Source organism: Trachemys scripta, chromosome 4, assembly GCF_013100865.1.
Source record: "Trachemys scripta elegans isolate TJP31775 chromosome 4, CAS_Tse_1.0, whole genome shotgun sequence".
Lineage (NCBI taxonomy): Eukaryota > Metazoa > Chordata > Testudines > Emydidae > Trachemys > Trachemys scripta.
Genome location: NC_048301.1, coordinates 4,942,034 through 4,962,984, shown reverse-complemented (window position 1 = coordinate 4,962,984; position 20,951 = coordinate 4,942,034). Strand labels below are relative to the sequence as shown.

General features: G+C 43.5%; 1 protein-coding gene across 2 annotated transcripts in view; it reads left to right on the top strand.

The window, feature by feature from the left end:
- MDGA2 (MAM domain containing glycosylphosphatidylinositol anchor 2) overlaps positions 1 to 20,951 on the top strand; it is a 619,444-nt gene that overhangs the window by 279,303 nt on the left and 319,190 nt on the right. For both annotated transcript variants that reach the window (XM_034770448.1, XM_034770447.1), the window contains exon 3: positions 6,301 to 6,475. In XM_034770448.1, coding sequence (XP_034626339.1) covers positions 6,301 to 6,475 — 175 coding nt within the window. The remainder of the gene's footprint in view (positions 1 to 6,300; positions 6,476 to 20,951) is intronic.

Genomic DNA, 20,951 nt, shown 5'->3' with positions numbered 1-20,951 from the left:
CTATGTAGAGTTAGTTGAACTGTCCATTACAAATATTCATTATGAATTTACCTACCTTTAAAAGTGAATCATTCATAAGTCAGCCCTGATTTCTGCTAATGTCCTACTTAGTAATAAGCATTCATGGTGAGGCTTTTATTGGAGTTCTGAATGACAAATAAAGAGCAGAATCTTGTGAAAACAAAAATGTAAGCTATTCAAAAGTGACATGAGTAGCCAACTCTGAGCAGTTTTCAAAATTTCACCCTAATAGGCCAAGATTAATGCAGTAGGTGAATGTATGTGTGTTATGTATTAACATGCATTATTAGTTGATTTGTATAAGCCATGATGTATGGATGTGACGTCAATAAAAAGCCACATTATGAAAAAGAATAGCTTTAGCCCATTGGTTGTTTGCAAGCTGTTTTCTTTGAATATTTCTTCATTCATGCTATGTGACTGGTCACACAATTCACGTGGTATTATTTCTGCTCCAATATGGAGACAATGGAAATTTGCAAACAAATTCTAAATAAGAAACATTCACAGGGTGGTTTGGATGAATAATCACGTTCCGTAGGCTAAATTTTTTGAAAATATTGGGATTTCTGAACCGTGCAAATATCCACTAAGCAATAAAAGCAAATGGCTGGAAATTTTCAACGCAGGAACTGTCTGAACACTTGAATAAAATGATCAGGGCTAGCCTGGGACTTGGGAAATATGGGTTTAATTCCCTGCTCCGCTATGCAGCTCCTTTGTGACCGTGGGTGAGCTGTTTAGTCTCTCTACATCTCAGTTGCTCACAGGAGGTGTGGAGAGATAAAAGCACCACCTCACCTCATGGTGGTGCTGAGAGGAGAAAGGCATTAATTATTGTGAGGGCTCAGATACTATGGGAATGAAATATGGAACGGTGATGGCGGATAGCTTTCTCATGTGGTATTTAGAGCCTGATCTAATGCCCAGTGAAATCAATTAAAGGACTTTTATTCAATGGATATTGGGCAAGAACTTCAATGACATTCTGCATATCACTCACTGAATGTACCAGGCCCCGTACTACAGCCCCTAAATTACTATAATTAGAGCTGGGTAAAAGTTTTTAAATGAAACTTTTTTTCCAAAAAAATACAGATTTGGGTCAACCAAGAAAGTTCACAAATTATTCCCAAAGTCACCCGAGGCAACCAAAGTGTTTCATTTCACCCAAAATGTTTAATTTGACCTGAAACAAATTTTATTTTTTTCAACTTAGTCCAGTGAACCGAAGAAGCACAGGTCGATTTTGAAGGGGAGTTATGCTTGAGGAAGACCTCTAGGCTCAGTCCTCTTATTTTGCTGTATTCATTTGCTTTCATTAGTGCATTAGTCATATTTTTTGCAGCGTTGGAGCTCAATTAATAATATTATATTGATTGGAATCAGATCATTGTAGTATGTACACTGAGCTAAAGCCAATGTGAATAATGCATTGAGATTAAATCAACTGCAACGTAAACATGGTCTTTTTCCCCCAGAGCTGCTCTCACTTGAAAGCGAGAGAACCCGGTTGGCTGTTTTACACCTTTTTCACTTAGGAAGATCCTCCTCCTTGCTGAGTAGAGGTCATCTCCAAAACTACCATTCATATTAACCCCAAAGTGAGGGAGCCTCATAAAACTGAAAATCCACTTGTAGGGGCTAGTGCTGGCCATCAAAAGTCAGAGTGCTGTGAAATGCAGTTGGAGGATGGCTTGGATAAAGGAATCGTAGACTGGGCTATGTTGTTTCTAAGATTAGATAGATTGTAACAATAGTGAACGATTTAAAAAAAATATTCTGGGACGGATTCTTTTGATGGAGTAAATACCAACTTTTTGAGTTTTTCAAGAAAAAAATATTTCCCCTTAAAGAACAAACATCTATTTGTTCGATACATTTTTCTATTTTACTTTTAAAATATAAGAAAAAATATAAAACAATTAATTTAAATCCACAACAGCCTGGCAATTTTTGGTTCAAACAATAACAGTAATAATAATAAAGCATGCAGGAGATTCAATGACTATCTTCTCCTTTTTGTGTTAGCTTAGCCCTAAACCAATGCTTAGTTTTAATTTTTTTTTTAAATATTAAAGTTTGACAGCAACCTTCTGCTCACTCCGTACACCAAAATTAACCAGGAGCACGTTTTTATGGATGACTTAAAATGCCCCGAAGCCAGGGCTTTACAGTAGAAATGCAAACATATTAATATTTGTAAATATAGCTGTGGTAATGGCATTTCTCTCACACAAAGACAGAATAATGTAGATAGAAAGTTTTAGGTATTTGCTTTATTCCTGAGTGGTCCAGCTATGTTTGAGTTATGCAGATCAGCTGCAAAGAATGTAATGCCTGCATGCATGCTACACCATCATATATTGTGACTATCCTGTGTATTTTATAAAAGAGATTCAAAATGTTTTGGGGAATCTTTCAACATTTTATTCTTCTGTCTAATTCCACTTTCTGGAGTCCAGGCCTACAGCCCTTCCGGGGGGAGAAAAATAGATATAAGCTCCCATTTCAGTTTCTAATGGATCAGAAGATGTGGGACTTCAAACCTGGTTTTGGTCCAGGATTGAGTGTTGCCTGTCGTAGCTTCTGGATCAGTGTAATTTTCAGGGAGAAGTTCCTATGGGAAAGTAGGAAACGTTGGATGACTATGAGTCGGCAATGTGTCGGCAATGTGACGTGGCTGTGAAAAAAGCTAATGCAGTCTTGGTATGCATTAGGCGAGGTATTTCTAGTAGGGATAGGGAGGTGCTGGTTCCGTTATACAAGGCACTGATGAGACCTCATTTGGAGTACTGTGTACAGTTCTGGTCTCCCATGTTTAAAAAGGATGAAATCAAACTGGAACGGGTACAGAGAAGGGCCACTAAGATGATCCGAGGAATGGAAAATCTGTCGTATGAAAGGAGACTCAAGGAGCTCGGTTTGTTTACCTTAACCAAAAGAAGGCTGAGGGGGGATATGATTGCTCTCTTTAAATATTTCAGAGGGATAAATATCAGGGAGGGAGAGGAATTATTTCAGCTCAGTACTAATGTGGATACTAGAACGAATGGATATAAACTGGCCGTCGGGAAGTTTAAGCTTGAAATTAGACGAAGGTTTCTAACCATCAGAGGGGTGAAGTTTTGGAATAGCCTTCCGAGGGAAACAGTGGGGGCGAAAGACCTCTCTGGCTTTAAGATCAAGCTTGATAAGTTTATGGAGGGGATGGTTTGATGGGATACAGTGATTTTAGTCAATAGGTCGATAACAATGGTCAATGATGGGATATTAAAAGTTCCTACAGAGTACTATTCCAGAAGGTCTGGCTAGAGAATCTTGCCCACAATGCTTGGGGATCAGCTAATCGCCATATTTGGGGTCGGGAAGGAATTTTCCTCCAGGGTAGATTGGCAGAGGCCCTGGAGGTTTTTCACCTTCCTCCGCAGCATGGGGCAGGGGTCGCTTGCTGGAGGATTCTGAGCGACTAGAAGTCTTTAAATAATGATTTGGGAGTTCTACAGCTAAGTCAAGGGAGAGCATTCTTCCAGGAGTGGGTGGGTCAGGTTTTGTGGCCCTCATCATGCGGGAGGTCAGACTAGATGATCATAATGGTCCCTTCTGACCTTTGAGTCTATGAGTCTATAATGGCATCACTTTCGAAGGTGCTCAGAGCTGCTGGAAGAGGTGGATAAATAGGCGAAGTTCCAGCAATGCAGGACCTAGCATGTTTCCATGTATTTTTTTTCAAATGAAAATCATGCTTACATATCACACAATGGTGGAAGGCATAGAACTGGTTCAATATTAATTGGGGACCAGATTCTTACTGATGCACTGTGTGTGTGTGTGTGTGTGTGTGTGTGTGTGTGTGTGTGTGTGTGTGTTTGGGGAGTGGGGGGAAAGGATGCTCAAGGAGGTTTTGGGAGACCAATGGAGGTACCGTTCCTGTCCTGTGGTGCGTGAGGTTGGGAGGATAGTGAACTGCACTTCATGATGGGCTGTAGAAGGAGGCACAGAAGAGGTGCTGTTGAAACACTTCAGTCCATGGATAATGGTGTCGTTCAGTGAGAAACAATCTAGTCCATTGGATCCTGGTTTCCTTTCCTAGCTCTGCCATTGATCTGCTGTGCTTCTCCAGGCAAGTGACTTCAACTCTCTGTACCTACATCTTTCTTGTCTATTCATCTGGTAAGCATTCCAGGCCACTGTATCTGTACAACGCCTTGTAGGGTGGGCCCCTCGAGCTTGGCTGGGGTCTCTAGATGTTCTGTAATATACATAAAAACAACAACAATGTGCTACTCAACATCATTCATGGGTCACAGAATGAGGCTTTTAATTTTTTTCAGTATATAACAACCTAACTGTAACCACATTAACAAGCATGCCCAGCGGGATATTTTACCAATACTTACTTCACTACTTCTGTAATGTGTTGTCCATAAGGCTAGGGATCTTGTCCCTTCTTCCATTGGCGTTCACCGCTAGTTGAAAAAGAAGTCCCTTTAACAGCTGTGCGGAGACGGCCAGAGACTCAGCAAGAGAAAACACTATCGAGACCATTTTCCTTTAAGTGGCATTTGCCAGAGGTCTGCTTTTTAGCAAGAAACTGTTTCGTTCGACTTGTAATTCCAACAGAAACTTTGCATCATTGTTAAACGTGAGATGGAAGAGTCATTCACAAAATAACTAGGCCAATCCTTGGCACTGCTGGAACTGAAGCGTAGCTGTGAAGTCAGTGGAGCGACTTGGTGTCAAACTGGTTTAATGTCACGGAACGTTGGGCCGAACATGTCCCTTTTCGTGTGCTGTGACGTGCGGCCGTTGCAACTTGCTCAAGTATTTTCAATGCATGTTTCATTCAATTGTACAAACTTTTAACTGAGTCATACCATAGCAACTGTCCGTATCATTACCAGAGCGGATTCTGTTGTGCACAGCTGTGTTGAAAAGAACTGCATTGTTTGTCATAGAGTGTTATAGGCATTCCAACTGTGTTGGCAGTTTAACAGGAGTGGTCGCTTTGAAAAGTTTGCACATTTTGGGAAAATAATTATTGGTGTCGGAGAAGTTCTAATTATTGGAACAGCCCATTTAAAAAAAAAAAAAGCCACGTAACTATTTTAACTCCCCCCCCACCCCAGGTATAGACAGCTGCCTGAAATTGTAACACGCTGTGTATGATATGGCTATTGAAAAGCGGCTGGAGGCTTCTGTTATGTTTTAAGATGTTTCCAAACAGAAATGTGTGGTCTGATTTTCATTAATTTGACTTCAATGGGAGCTGCAGGGGCTCAAAATCTTGGCAAATGCGTCCATTATAACTAGTGCTTTGGCGCATTAAAATATTTTTATATATAAACCTAGGTGGAACAATACAAAAAATAAATTCAATATCAAATTGCCTCAGGTATTGAAAAGAACAGCACAGAACTAGACCTGAGGTGCTCTGCTTAATTCTGCTCCTAGAGGGTTTTTCTGCAGCTATTTAAGCAGATGTGTTACTGCTGGTGGTTGAGTCATCACATATATCCCTCACCAGCGGGATAGATTTCTTTACAAGATATTTCTAACTAGAGTAATCAGTGATTGCTAACACAGACTAGTTCCAGGACCCCACTCCTGGTATTCTTTTGTGGGGAAAAATCTAGCCAGGCCTATTAGCTTTAAATCGACATAGGCCCGCCCTGCAGACCACAGGCCTGAACCAAACTAAGTGTCATGTTCTCTGCCAGTAACTGTCAAAGGTTATGACCAGAGGAGGGGGGGCCGGAGAGGAAAATAATGAAAAGCCCCAGCTGCAGCAATAATAAAGTGGGTGTTTATGGCTGGCAAAATATAATAACCGCTTGTGTGAAGCAATAAGCAATGCAGTGATTGGCTAAACTGACTAATCATGCCCCCCCTCCCCAATCCAACTGCATAAATACCCCATTAGGTAATTGTACCCGGCCTGGAACATTTAAGTAACAGGCACCCCAAATGATGCAAAGAAATGACAGTATCGGAAACCACCAAAAAGACTCTCAAAGGGAGTCAATTACGTGTAACGTGTAATATGATTGCGGTTTTCGGCTTTAAAAAGGCAAATTGTACTTTGGATCGAGGTAGTAGTTCTCAGACTGCTACCCCAGCGCGTTGGTATGTATTGCAATAAATGGGCCTCACTTTGATTTCTCAGAGCCACAGGGCCCATGCTGCTCTCAGGTTTGTAGAGGTATCTCTGCAGCTGTACTGCATTCATTTTTACAAACAGCCAACCTAAAGTAACAATCTTTTTCGATGCTTGCTCAGATCAGGTGGACCAAAACAGCGGGAAGTGCCTCTGACAGATTCCAAGACTCGAGTGTCTTCAATGAAACTCTGAGGATTACAAATATCCAGCGACACCAAGGAGGCCGCTACTACTGCAAGGCGGAGAATGGTTTGGGTTCCCCAGCTATAAAATCAATCCGAGTGGATGTGTACTGTAAGTAAACCGCTCCCAGAGCTCTTATCAGAGTTTCCGTTTACCTCCTCTACTGTCTGGCACTGTTTGAAGGGGACCCAGGAATACTAAGGAAGTGGGGAGCCCCAGACAAATTACAAACATGCAAACTTTTGCAATGTAGCTTAGAGAGAACACTCTGAGTCCAGTTCTGCAGCCTTTACTCCTGCGAGTAATCTTAACTCCTGTGAATATCCCCATTGATGTTCAAGGAGCTGTTCACATGAGTAGGGGTTGCAAGTTCAGACTCTTGCGTTGAAAAAAGTTAACAGTATTATGACGAGACACATTTATTAGTTAGGACCTGATGGAGCTGCTTGGGAAAGGAAGTGTTGCGATCAGGATATGCTCTGAGTGCATGCAGTCACTCACCACTCCCCAGTTACCAATGCTTCTGTGTTCTCCACACGTACAGGGATTGCCCCTGACACATCAACAGTTGCCTGCAGCAAGTGCAGTATTCCGGATTCCACTGTTGTTAGTTAATGGTGCCCTTCTCAGGGCACCTCTGCGTATTCCAGGTTGAATGCATAATTTAAAAAAAAAAACATGTTGAAACCTTAATGAGTCGTCTTTCTATGAATTCTGCTGCACAATACAGCCCTATGAGGTGTTGTGGATAATACAATTGTTTATACAAACTGTATCCAGAATAGTTATTGTGCTGAATCAAGTGAAGTGAGCAAAAATGAATAAACCTCAAAACCCAATAAAGGCCCAAACCTCTTATTATCTGCACAAAATGAGCCTAGAGGTGAAGGAAGTGGTCTTTGAGATTTTAGGGGAAAACTTGCAACGCTATAAAAGGGAGTCAGGGGCCAATTTGTACCTTTGAAACTCTCCCCCAAATGGTCTATGTAAGTTTTACAGGTGAGCAGTAATACTGTATGTCCTACACACCACACATGCTCATGGAAAGTGAGTGCCCAGTAGAACTTGGAATATGTTATGTTGCTTGACACAGCAGCCAGGGGTCGGGTCTCCGAACCCCTTCGCCAGAACCATGGAGCAAAGGCAACGGATAGGGAATGGAATTGACCATTTCCTCACACTGGGAGCTTGCAGTAAAAGCAGTTCATTGGGCTAACAGAAAAGCAAATCCAGATCTGACCTGCCCATGTCCCAGCTACAAAGACAAAACTAGTCACAGAAGTGAAATATAGTCCCTTCTCATTACTGGATAGAGCATTTCCCACTAGATGTCTAGAGAGCTTTCCCCCGGCATTTGTGTATATACGCAGTACGGCTGTACCTGCCCATAGCACAGTGGAAAGTTTTGAGTGCCTAATGCACATACATTTACACAGACCGCAGGATAAGGAAAGCAGGATCAAAGTCTTTTCTTTTTACTACTTCAAAGGAGAAGGTCCTTGCAGTGAACATTTGGAGGATCCTATAATGTAAGAAGCATTGTCTCAAAGATGGTTTTTAAAAGGACAGCAGGGTTCCAAATTAGTGACAGTTTTTTTTTTCTTTTACTGAACCTTTAAAAAATAAGCCAATCAGCCTCTATAAGATTTCAAGATGTGTGACTCTCATGAACAGATTTCATCAGCAATAAATGCACTGTATCGCTTTTTGACATAGGGTAGGAGAGTTTGCAGTTCTAGAAGACCAGTTGTACATGCTGCTAGGTTAGTTATCAGTTTTTAAAATCTGAGTAAACTGCTTTTTCAATAGGTTTTCCTGCCCTAAAGAGACTGCTAGCCCACTCTTTAATTCACTCAGTTTACTGATGTGCCTTGTTTAATTCACCAGATTAGTCACACTTTATATCAATGGTGAATTTATAAATTGTTCCTAAAGGATTAACAGGTGTTTTAATAAATAGAGAGACAGGATGGGTGAAGTCATATCTTTTACTGGACCTCACCCACTTTGTCACTCTAATATCCTGAGACCGACATGGCCACAACAAACACCGTTTTACTCGTTTGTTCATGTATTACAGATTGTTACAGAGTCCAGTAGGCCAAATGATTGTTGGTAACCTTGCTTAATAACCATATATAGCACCTTCTACTTGATGTGCTAAGTACCATCCGTACACGCACACATGTAGACCGTGTCTACACTAGCAAGCTTACAGGAGCACAGCAGTATCGATGCAGCCACTCTGTGCTGATGGGAGAGAGCTCGTCCGTCGACATAATAAAACCACCTCGGTGATGGACGGTAGCTACGTTGGCAGGAGACGCTCTCCCACCAGCAGTGCACATGAGCGCTTATGCTGGCGAAACTTACGTTGCTGAGGAGTTGTTGGTTTTTTTTTCTTTGAGCAACATAAGTTTTGCTGACGTAAGTGGAGGTGTCAACGTGGCGTTAGTGTTCACACTGCAGCCTTGCTCCCGCGGATGTAATAATTCCACCTCCACGAGAGGCGCCGGGCTTTATGTCTATGTGGTTAGGGCGACACAGCGTCCATGTCGCCGCTGCTAATTATGTTGGCTGTTGGCTGTCATTCTTGTCAATTTCACGAGTCCAATTGACGAGAAAGCTGGGCTGTCACCGGGGTGGGAGGGCTCCAGTCCAGTCCCCCCACCCAGCTCCCTGCTCCAAGCAGGCTGCGCATTCCCCTCTTGGAGCCTGGTGCTTCCTGGAGGCTCCTGGCTCCCCACTGCTCACCACTGGGGCTGGCTCCCCACCGCTGCTGGGTTCCCAGCAGGGAATTCTACCCCTGGAGTCCAGGCAGCTCCCGGGAGCCTCGCGCCAACCCCTGGGCTCCCCACGGGGAGCTGGACAGGCACAGCCTGGCAGCTGCCTGAAGGCTCCCGGCTCCCCACAAGGACCCCAGCGGCCGACTGAGACCCCTGGGAGCAGGTCGGACTCTGGGCGTGGCGCTTGCAGCCAGGAGCCCGGCTGCAACAGGGAGCCAAGAGCCCGGGGGGGCAGCCAGGCTCCTGGGAGCGGGGATCCCAGGGGCAGCTCAGGCTCTCAGTCACCCCCACTGCCCCTCTGAAGTTGAAGTAAGCGTTCCCGGTGAGGATGCACACCACCGACAGAGAGAGGGCAGTGTGGACACGAACCACAACAGCAATTACTGTGGTGGTTGTAAATTGACCTAACATAGGTCTACTTACATTTCTATTGTCGACATGCCCTATATACGTATTCCGCTTCCCCAGAATCTTCCATACACACAGGGCCTAGGGGTATATCACTGAGGTCAGCTACAGGTAGCAAGCTGCTGAAAACCGCATAGGAAAATATTTGAGTCTTATTACATGAGGGTGACTTAAGGTCTCTTTTTAATATCCATCAATTGGAATTTCCTGAATTTCTTCGTTTTAATTAATGTGCCTAAAACTAACACGAAAGCCTGGCCTTGCATTAAACATATAGTTAGTGCTCTTCGAGCTGTTGTTTTGGAAATGTTTGTAATTTTAAAGTTTGGATCCTTCTTGACTTAGACTGAGGTTAGATCTGAGGATCAGATTCTTCATCCTCTTTATAAATTGTTTTAGCTGTCATTTTCTTCGTGGATTTACTGAGATCTATTATTTATGGTCTATTTACATCTCATTCCACTTCTTGTGCTTGGGAATTTGTCATGCTTCTTGACTATGTCTTTAGGTCTTGGCCATGATTAAGTCGCAGAGGATTTGGCATGATAAACCAGTCGGTGTTCTGACAACTATTTTATGGTCAAATATTTCTGAGCAGACAGCTATGGAGGTAGGCTCAAGATGCAAAATCTGGATTGAACCTAGATTTAAAAAAAACAAACAAACAGGAAACTCAGAGCTAAATAAAATTTTAAAGAAAAACAAAATAATGAAAGTCTGAAGTTTCACAGCTAAGGTACCTAAAATAGTTGACAATCAGAGGGACGATCATTGAGTTATCTTAAGTGCCTATACACAAATGCAAGAAGCCTGGGAAACAAGCAGGGAGAACTGGAAGTCCTGGCACAGTCAGGGAACTGTGATGTGATTGGAATAACAGAGACTTGGTGGGATAACTCAGATGACTGGAGTACTGTCCTGGATGGATATAAACTGTTCAGGAAGGACAGGCAGGGCAGAATAGGTGGGGGAGTTGCGTTGTATGTAAGAGAGGAGTATGACTGCTCAGAGCTCCGGTATGAAACTGCAGAAAAACCTGAGAGTCTCTGGATAAAGTTGAGAAGTGTGAGCAACAAGGGTGATGTCGTGGTTGGAGTCTGCTATAGACCACCAGACCAGGGGGATGAGGTGGATGAGGCTTTCTTCTGGCAACTAGCAGAAGTTGCTAGATCGCAGGCCCTGGTTCTCACGGGAGACTTTAATCACCCTGATATCTGCTGGGAGAGCAATACAGCGGTGCACAGACAATCCAGGAAGTTTTTGGAAAGTGTAGGGGACAATTTCCTGGTGCAAGTACTGGAGGAACCAACCAGGGGCAGAGCTTTTCTTGACCTGCTGCTCACAAACAGGGAAGAATTAGTAGGGGAAGCAAAAGTGGATGGGAACCTGGGAGGCAGTGACCATGAGATGGTCGAGTTCAGGATCCTTACACAAGGAAGAAAGGAGAGCAGCAGAATACGGACCCTGGACTTCAGAAAAGCAGACTTTGACTACCTCAGGGAACAGATGGGCAGGATCCCCTGGGAGAATAACATGAAGGGCAAAGGGGTCCAGGAGAGCTGGCTGTATTTTAAAGAATCCTTATTGCGGTTGCAGGAACAAACCATCCCGATATGTAGAAAGAATAGTAAATATGGCAGGCGACCAGCTTGGCTAAACAGTGAAATCCTTGCTGATCTTAAACGCAAAAAAGAAGCTTACAAGAAGTGGAAGATTGGACAAATGACCAGGGAGGAGTATAAAAATATTGCTCAGGCATGCAGGAGTGAAATCAGGAAGGCCAAATCACACTTGGAGTTGCAGTTAGCAAGAGATGTTAAGAGTAACAAGAAGGGTTTCTTCAGGTATGTGAGCAACAAGAAGAAAATCAAGGAAAGTGTGGGCCCCTTACTGAATGAGGGAGGCAACCTAGTGACCGAGGATGTGGAAAAAGCTAATGTACTCAATGATTTTTTTGCCTCTGAATTCACGAACAAGGTCAGCTCCCAGATTGCTGCACTGGGCAGTACAGTATGGGGAGAGGGTGATCAGCTCTCTGTGGAGAAAGAAGTGGTTCGGGACTATTTAGAAAAACTGGACATGCACAAGTCCATGGGGCCGGATGCACTGCATCCGAGGGTGCTAAAGGAGTTGGCGGGTGAGATTGCAGAGCCATTAGCCATTATTTTTGAAAACTCATGGCGATCGGGGGAGGTCCCAGATGACTGGAAAAAGGCTAATGTAGTGCCCATCTTTAAAAAAGGGAAGAAGGAGGATCCGGGGAACTACAGGCCAGTCAGCCTCACCTCAGTCCCTGGAAAAATCATGGAGCAGGTCCTCAAGGAATCAATTATGAAACATTTAGAGGAGAGGAAAGTGATCAGGAACAGTCAGCATGGATTCACGAAGGGGAAGTCGTGCCTGACTAACCTAATTGCCTTCTATGATGAGATAACTGGCTCTGTGCACGAGGGGAAAGCAGTGGATGTGTTATTCCTTGACTTTAGCAAAGCTTTTGATATGGTCTCCCACAGTATTCTTGCCGCCAAGTTAAAGAAGTATGGGCTGGATGAATGGACTGTAAGGTGGATAGAAAGCTGGCTAGATCGTTGGGCTCAACGGGTAGTGATCAATGGCTCCATGTCTAGTTGGCAGCTGGTTTCAAGCGGAGTGCCCCAAGGGTCGGTCCTGGGGCCGGTTTTGTTTAATATCTTTATTAATGATCTGGAGGATGGTGTGGACTGCACTCTCAGCAAGTTTGCAGATGACACTAAACTAGGAGGCGTGGTAGATACATTAGAGGGTAGGGATCGGATACAGAGGGACCTAGACAAATTAGAGGATTGGGCCGAAAAAAACCTGATGAGGTTCAACAAGGAGAAGTGCAGAGTCCTGCACTTAGGATGGAAGAATCCCATGCACTGCTACAGACTAGGGACCAAATGGCTAGGTAGCAGTTCTGCAGAAAAGGACCTAGGGGTCACAGTGGACGAGAAGCTGGATATGAGTCAACAGTGTGCTCTTGTTGCCAAGAAGGCTAACAGCATTTTGGGCTGTATAAGTAGGGGCATTGCCAGCAGATCGAGGAACGTGATCGTTCCCCTTTATTCGACATTGGTGAGGCCTCATCTGGAATACTGTGTCCAGTTTTGGGCCCCACACTACAAGAAGGATGTGGAAAAATTGGAAAGAGTCCAACGGAGGGCAACAAAAATGATTAGGGGTCTGGAGCAAATGACTTATGAGGAGAAGCTGAGGGAACTGGGATTGTTTAGTCTCCAGAAGAGAAGAATGAGGGGGGATTTGATAGCAGCCTTCAACTACCTGAAGGGGGGTTCCAAAGAGGATGGAGCTCGGCTGTTATCAGTGGTGGCAGGTGACAGAACAAGGAGCAATGGTCTTAAGTTGCAGTGGGGAAGGTCCAGGTTGGATATTAGGAAAAACTATTTCACTAGGAGGGTGGTGAAACACTGGAATGCATTACATAGGGAGGTGGTGGAGTCTCCTTCCTTGGAGGTTTTTAAGGCCCGGCTTGACAAAGCCCTAGCTGGGATGATTTAGTTGGGAATTGGTCCTGCTTTGAGCAGGGGGTTCGACTAGATGACCTCTTGAGGTCCCCTCCAACCCTGATATTCTATGATTCTATGATTCTATGATCATTGAGCAGTTACAACTTTCTGCGTTCAATTCTTTGCTCCCTTGTAGCGGCATTGTAGATTAGTATCAGAGGGGTAGCCGTGTTAGTCTGAATCTGTAAAAAGCAACAGAGGGTCCTGTGGCACCTATAAGAATTGCATCTGAAGAAGTGAGGTTCTTACCCACGAAAGCTTATGCTCCCAATACTTCTGTTAGTCTCCTAGGTGCCACAGGACCCCCTGTTGTAGATTAGGTCCTCCACACGGTATTGAATCTGGAACCTTTGGATCTATGAGCCTCTTCTGTTTAAGCTGTAAAATGTCAGGTCCTTTAGAACAGAGCCAGTAGAAGACTTTCAAGTAAAGTTGGTCGAAACATTTCCATCAAAACATACTTTGATAGCAAATTTGGTTTTACAATTACATGGACATTTTTGTGGAAAATGTCCATTTTTGTCAAAATTGAAAGTGGGGGGATTGTTATTAACCTTGGGAAACAATTGGTGTGGTTTTGGCTTTTTTCATCAACTGAAAAAGGAATTTCAGGCCAAAACCAGAAACAATCTGTTTTTTTTCCCCTACAAAACATGTCTCAGACAAAAACTGGGCAGAAGGATTTTGGTTTCTATTGAAATTTTACATGGGCAAGTGCCCCCACCCCAACAAAACTATTTCCCAACTTGCACTGCTCAGAATCCACTGTGTAGTCTAGCCACTAGAGGGCGACAGAGCCACTCTATTTTAATGTGGGTTACATTTTGCTTTGGATATTTCTAAGAGCTAAATGAAAGTGTCTGCTTATGACTTAAAGTTTGAAAAGCCACTGTATCTCTACAGTGAACAAGTGGCTTCTTGAAGAAAGGGCAAGAGCATTTTGTTTTGGGGTTGGCTGCATGTCTCTGCTGTTGAATTGCTAGCGGTGTGTCTCTCAAAGCTGCATGGAAAATGTTGATAGGAACAAAATTTGGATGAAAAGTAAAAATTCCCAATTTTTCTTTTCACATTCCAGTCTGCTCAAGGGTCCGTTAGCACTTGGAGCACTGATTGGAATAATAGTGACAATCCCACAAGGTATTCCACATGGGATTGCTGGAAATTTCAACACCAGGTCCAAGTCAGAATAAAGCATCCTAGTTTTGCCATTACTAAGAAGGTGACTCTTTGTTATAGATACAGGAGTGAAAGAATCTGGTTTGCTCAGGGCCCACAAGCTGAATGAGGTCTTCATGCCAATACCGCCGAGATTCAGGGAGGCTCTTCAGTGCCCTGCCCTCCACCCTCAGCAAGCCTTGCTCATTCTTAAGGACCCCAAAAGAATGATCAGCCCCCCCATGAACCTGTTTAGATTCATTGAATGGCAGTGCTGTGGCTGGGAGGGATTCTTGAGGCCCCTGACATGCCCATTATAAGCTTTCCAGTAATCCTCAATCCTGCTCTGCTTCCCCCTTCGTTCCCTTCTCCACCACCCTTCACGCTCAGCTGGCACCATCCATGCTCCCTCTTCTCCATGTCCTGCTCTCCAGCATGGAGCTTTGGAAGACACATAGGGAGCATTTTGTAACTAAGGGTAGCAACACAAAGAGCACTTCAGTTTTCTCCCTTTCCCCCTGATGAGTCTTCCCCAGTGATTGGCTTACGTGGGATGTGTGTCTCCACAAAAAAGGGGCTGGAGAGTTGGGGCAAGGTTTTTAGACCACTGCGAGCTGCTGAATGCTCACAAATGGATGTGGACAAATTGGAGAGAGTCCAGAGAAGAGTAAGAAAAATGATGAAAGGTCTAGAAAACATGAGCTATGAGGGAAGATTGGAAAAAATTGTGGTTTAGTCTGGAGAAGAGAAGACTGAGAGGGGACATGACAGCAGTTTTCACGTACATAAAAGGTTGTTACAAGGAGGAGGGAGAAAAATTGTTGTTGTTAACCTTTGAGGATAGGACAAGAAGCAATGGGCTTAAATTGCAGCAAGGGCGGTTTAGGTTGAACATTAGGAAAAACTTCCTAACTTTGGGAAATGTGCCCATATCACTTATCTTGCACCCAAGTCCAGTGCTAGTGACTGCTGCGGGGTGTGGGGAAGGCAAGAGAACCATCTATGGAATCAACTGCAGGTTCGAGGCCTAGGTGCTTTCATGACAGCTGAGCTCTTGTGCAAATCTGTTCATTACTTCCGTAAAGAAAGCTGAGTGCTCCAGAAATCCTTGAATGTTTTATTTTAAACTTGGCTGAGCCAATGAGGCATTTAGATGTTGCTATTTAAAATCTTAATGACGTTTATAGTTTGAGTTTAATCACCCAATCGTCAGTCCTATGCACTAGATCTGATCTGGAGCGTGCCACAAAACTAGGTTTTAAAACAAAACTCTTTTCTGTGTTTTGTTGTTTGCTACAAAATAGTCAAGCGAGTTAAAGATTTTTCTGGAATTTGGTGGACGCCTTTATCTTTAGGATATCACACTTCAGGAACCCCTGTGTCCACATGACTTCAAATGCAATAGAAAATGTTACCTTGGTTTTAGAGCTAATTTACCAGTTCTGGGGGAGAGATTCCTATGCCTTTGGGTTGTAGAAAGAAGAGCAACATTGGGATGCTTTTGTAAACTCTGCTGTAACCTTAATGAGGGAAGAAACAGTTGCTGCTCCATAATGTTGGCAATTTCAGCTGTGAAGGGACAAGGGGGAAATAGTCTCGGAATTATGATAAATCTTTGATCTTTAGGGTTTTTATTACCATGCTTGGTTTTGGCCTGAGTTTCCTGGCACCAAGGTGTTAATATAAGCTTTATGCAAGATGTTTTGTAGTGTGCGTGAACTGTTGCCAGCTATTGACTGTCCCAATTCTGCAATGACCTCTGTGTGGGCAGACCCCCCTCTGCCTGTAGGGGGCACCCCCTAAAGTCAGTGGGGCTCTGCCTGGGCCCAGTGATTCAACCACATAGAGCTCACTGCAGGATCAGAGCCTAAGGGTGGGATAGCCTCCGTATTTGGAAATAGGCAAAATCGGGGTAAATATTTGTCCCCCACAAATGGAGGATGGGCTACGTGTTCCTTTTGTATTATTTTGAGTTCCCCATGATTATATTTGGAGGTGTTGTTAAAGTTATTAACCTGCTTATTATTCTGATATGTAACTTGGTGTGATCTGAGTGTGCTGGTTTATTCTTCTTCTGCTCCAGGATATGTAAAATATGTATTTCATACAAATATGAATGTGAACAGAACACCTCTAAAGAGTTAAACTAAGCAATGGTTCTATAGATAGCAAGGGATCTAAGTCCTGTGGTGGATTGAAGGGAACAGAACTGTTTCATTAAGAATGAGTGGTTTACATTGTATACAGCCTGGCAGAAATTGTCTACCCCAGAGGGCTGGCTTTATTCCATTTGTTTCAAACCTGCCTACCATATTTCTGAATCCCGATCAGACCGTTCTCAGGGAGTCCTTCAGATACACCTTTCCTAGCAAAGTGTATCAATTCAAGACCCTGCTTTTAGCATTCACGCTTGTCTGGCATGCCTAAAAATAGCAGCTGCAGTCTCTTTGTGGGTGATGCCCGTGTGTTTGAGCTTTAAAAAGATAGATAATTGGGTAGGGCTGATGGAATCCTTATTTTCATTCCAGCCCAAACCCCGGGCAGCCTCTTAAAAAGCAATCTTGGATTCTTATTAAACTTTAAAAGAATCTCGACGTTTGTGGACTCAGAATGTATTGGGAAGCCAGATAAAGCAAAAGGCGAAGCCCCTGCTGACTAAGCAGGGTTGTTAGGTCAGAGCAGGTGTAGCAACAGCTTTAACACCGGCGCAACAAATTGCTGCAAATACCTAGTGGCATTGGGATGCATGACGATGGAATTCAGACTGGTTCTAGCATTGAACTATAGTGTCCTCTTTCATTTATGTGGAAGCACAGATGTCACCTGACCATACTAATTTCTTTATGTTGAAATGAAAGGCACATGTGGTCATACACATTTAAAGAGGTCTCACATAAATGCTTTGAAATTTTAGAAGTCTAAAAACTACTTCAATTTATAAAACATGAGCGCGTCATACACACCTTCCTATTCCCCCTGTCGAATACTGTTGGCCATTATAAAAGGTATCTCACATTTAAGACCCAGAGGAACTCAACTGATATTGACGCTTGTTTTCTTAACTTTCAACAAGCCATGCTTTGAGCTTATGAAAGCACCACCACCAACTAGTAAATGTGTGTGGAGTCTTGGAGACATACAACAGCACTGGGAAATAAAGAAGTCCTACACGGAAACATATCCTTACGTGAAATTTGGACCACCAGTACCTCTTGTTCCCACTCAGTCTCTCAGCTCCCCCATGGCTCCCAGGCTCCCCTTTCACCCATTGCAACTCACCCTGGAGTAGAGCGGAGAGATTATTTTACCTCTGTATTTGGCACTGGTGTGACCACTGCTGGAATCCTGGGTCCAGTTCTGGTGCCCACAGTTCAAGGATGTTGACGAATTAGAGTTCAGAGAAGAACCCTGGGAGTGATTAAACGATTAGAAAACCTGCTTTATAGTGATAGCCTCATGGAGTTCGATCTATTTAGCTTACCAAAGAGAAAGTTAAGGGGTGACTTGATTACTGTCCCCCAGTATCTACATGGGCAACAGATATGTAATAATGGGCTCTTCAGTCTAGCAGAGAAAGGTCTAACATGATCCAGTGGCTGGAAGTTGAAGCTAGACAAATTCAAACTAGAAATAAGGTGTACATTTTCAGCAGTGAGAGTAATTAACCAATGGAACAAATTCTCGGGTATCGTGGTGAATTCTCCCTCCATCACTAATGATATTTAAATCAAGATTGGATTTTTTTTTCCTGAAAATCTGCTCTAGGATTTATTTTGGGGAAGTTCCATGGCGTGTGTTAATACAGAAAGTCAAACTAGATGATTACATTGGTCTCTTCTGCCTTGGAATCTATAAAAACCCTTCCCAAGGGTGACTCCTGGGATCTTGGTCCTTATAGACCGAAAAAAGGGTGGGTGTCTTGAACTTCCAGATTCCTTCACCTAGTAGGGCCATATGCATGTGGCTCCCTGTGCCGGTCTTTCTCGGCAGTGGAACAGCTGGGTTAACCCTTCCAAACACACAGACGATCCCTTAGTAAAGTGAGTTTATTTGAAGAATTAAAGCAGAGAGAAAAAATGAACAAAACAGAATTCAGTGTCAGTCATCTTGCATCTGAGTTTAAGCTCACTGCAGATTAAGCTGGACAGGCTGTCTCATCCTAACCTATAGAAAAGGAAAATGTATCTGTTATGTTCTCACATGTCCTTGGAGAGAGAGTGCGCTTCTGTGCCTCCATCGTGGTCGGACAAACAATCTCCACAGAACCGCTCGCCGAGCCTGCGTCCTTTGTCTCCGCAGTGCCATCCATTTCAGAAGAACTCCTTGTTCCTGCTTTCTATATAGCTGTAGGGTTGAGGTACTTACTATACTGGCAATGTCCTTTGTATTGAAGAGCTATTTTCTGGAGATTCCGCTTTCTCCCCCTACCCCAAGCTTCTTGAGATACAGGTTGCATCCCAACCCTGGTCTCTGGGTTTCCTGATCTCTCAGGTGTTAAATTGTAAAAATCCCTGTTCCCCTTTTTGGCAGGTATCTCTGCCTGGGTGGAATCATCTCACTCCCCCCTCCCTTCTCCGGTGTGTCATAAAATCTAGCTTATAAATTATAGACAGAAACCAACTTTTGTTAGCTCTCCAAAACCCATTTGCCGTTTCATCATAAACTTCAGCTCCTCTCCATGAAGGTGCCTCATTAACTACCTCCAATCTTTCCCCTCCTCCTCCTCCAGGAAGAAGCCTTTGTACTTTCCTCTTGAGAAATTTTCCTGGGTCACGGAGGAGGTCCGCCTTTATAAGGGAAGAAGCTTATGGTATAAAGTGAGCATCATGATTTAAAAAAGCAGAGCTTTATTCCTTTTTCCAGAAGGGCAATTTACCAGATTTTTAACAAAGGCGTATTAACTGTTTCACTGAGAGCATATTTACTTAATCCTCTTATGACACTGATCTTTATGCATTCCAGGCCAGGATGCACACCCAGAATAACAGAAGGCAGATTTAAAGGTTATATCTTGGCTAAAAGGTGTTTCAAAATCATTTGGAATTTAGAATGAAAAACACTCTTGACTGGATTTAGTGAATGCGTATATTGAATATATTGCATGCTGTATAAGAGGCAAATGTTGGGTAGGTAACAGTGGGTGTTGAAATGTATCTTTAATGCCAGGATTAAGAGCCCTATTCTAGCAAAACAACATTACACACAGAGATCCTTTCTCTTGCATGAAGACCTGCTGAAGTCTCTGCTTGTGAATCTGTTTTCAGAACCAGCCTCTGTAGGTAGGAATAGTTAAACACAACGTGGGCTTTTGGGTTTTCAGTCTGTGGAGTGTGCACATTAAAAATGCCAGTGTTTACTGTTTGTCTGTGTTTTACTGCTGCTTTTTCCTTGTTCTCTCTAAGTTGACAGCCTGGGGGAGGCCAGGTCAGTATGTTGCCAGTGTATTCATCGCACACAATCTTACCCTGAACTGAAAAGATGTGTCCTGCACCCCTCCGTTTAAAATGATTGACGCTGTGTTCTTTGCCTTAACACTTTTTCGTTGTATGCATCAAATATTCCTCTGGATGGGGAAGCTCAGGAAGAGGGAAAGAATGACAAAAAGGCATCTTGGTAGGTAGCCAGAGCCTTAACAGAACATTTCTAGCGCAAACACTTGGGGATAAAAATAATGAAACCCAAACAAATATTATGTTGCCATTGTTTCCTGACGAGGTGAGTAGGATAGCAGTGAATGACATGCGCTTTCACAGCAGGAGTTATTGTAGTGCACACCAATGTATGTGTATGTTACAACATGCACGTGAATAATCTTGGAGTCAAAAGTTCTGCATTCTGTTCCTGGCTGTGCCTCAGTTTCCCCTTCTGAAAGAGGAGATAATGATCATGAGGCGTTGTGAGTTATTTTCAATAATGTATATCATGGGCATAGGGACGCTTATCAAGAAGGTGCTCTAGAAGGGCAAGATATTTTTTTCCTGTCTGAAGTGTCAGCTAAAGTATCCCTGTCATTTGTGGAGGTGTATCTCTATCTATAGCTGTAATTTTTGTTAAAGGCATTGCATGCAGAAAATAAGAATCAGGCTGTCCCTGATTACTAGCTGGGCTTGAGAAGTCAGCCAGGGGGAGAGACCTGCAGCCTGAAAATTAATGAGCCTTCAATGCAGAGCAAGCTCCCTGCCCCGGCTCTCAGCAACCCATGGGAGGGCACCATTTCTACTCCTAACGTTTGCGAGGGGGGATCTATTGCAAGAAATCTTTTTTATAAAAGTCTGTTCAAACGGTTCCTCTCCCCACCCCCCACCTCAAGTATATTACACACGGGAAAGCTATGATAGTCCAGCCCTAATGCTAGGCTGTCAATAACGCGTATCAGACGAGAACGATCTAACGCCACTACGCTGCTCCTGCTTTAGGATCTGCCCCTTAATAGTATGTGCAATCACCGGTCTCGACAAGCAGTGACTCCTAGAAAGGTGGAACACAGAGACTTTTAATGCTGGGATCATGATACTGCTTTTCGTTGTCAGTCTGGGAAGAGATGTTGCAGGGAACTGTTGAGTACTGCTCGTAGGGACCTAGTTGCATCTCTCGCTCTCTCTCATTAATGTTAATGGGAGTCATATTGCTAAGTCTCCACACGCAGCAGTCCAAATTTACCCCTAATTTTCCACCCGCTGCACAAATCCT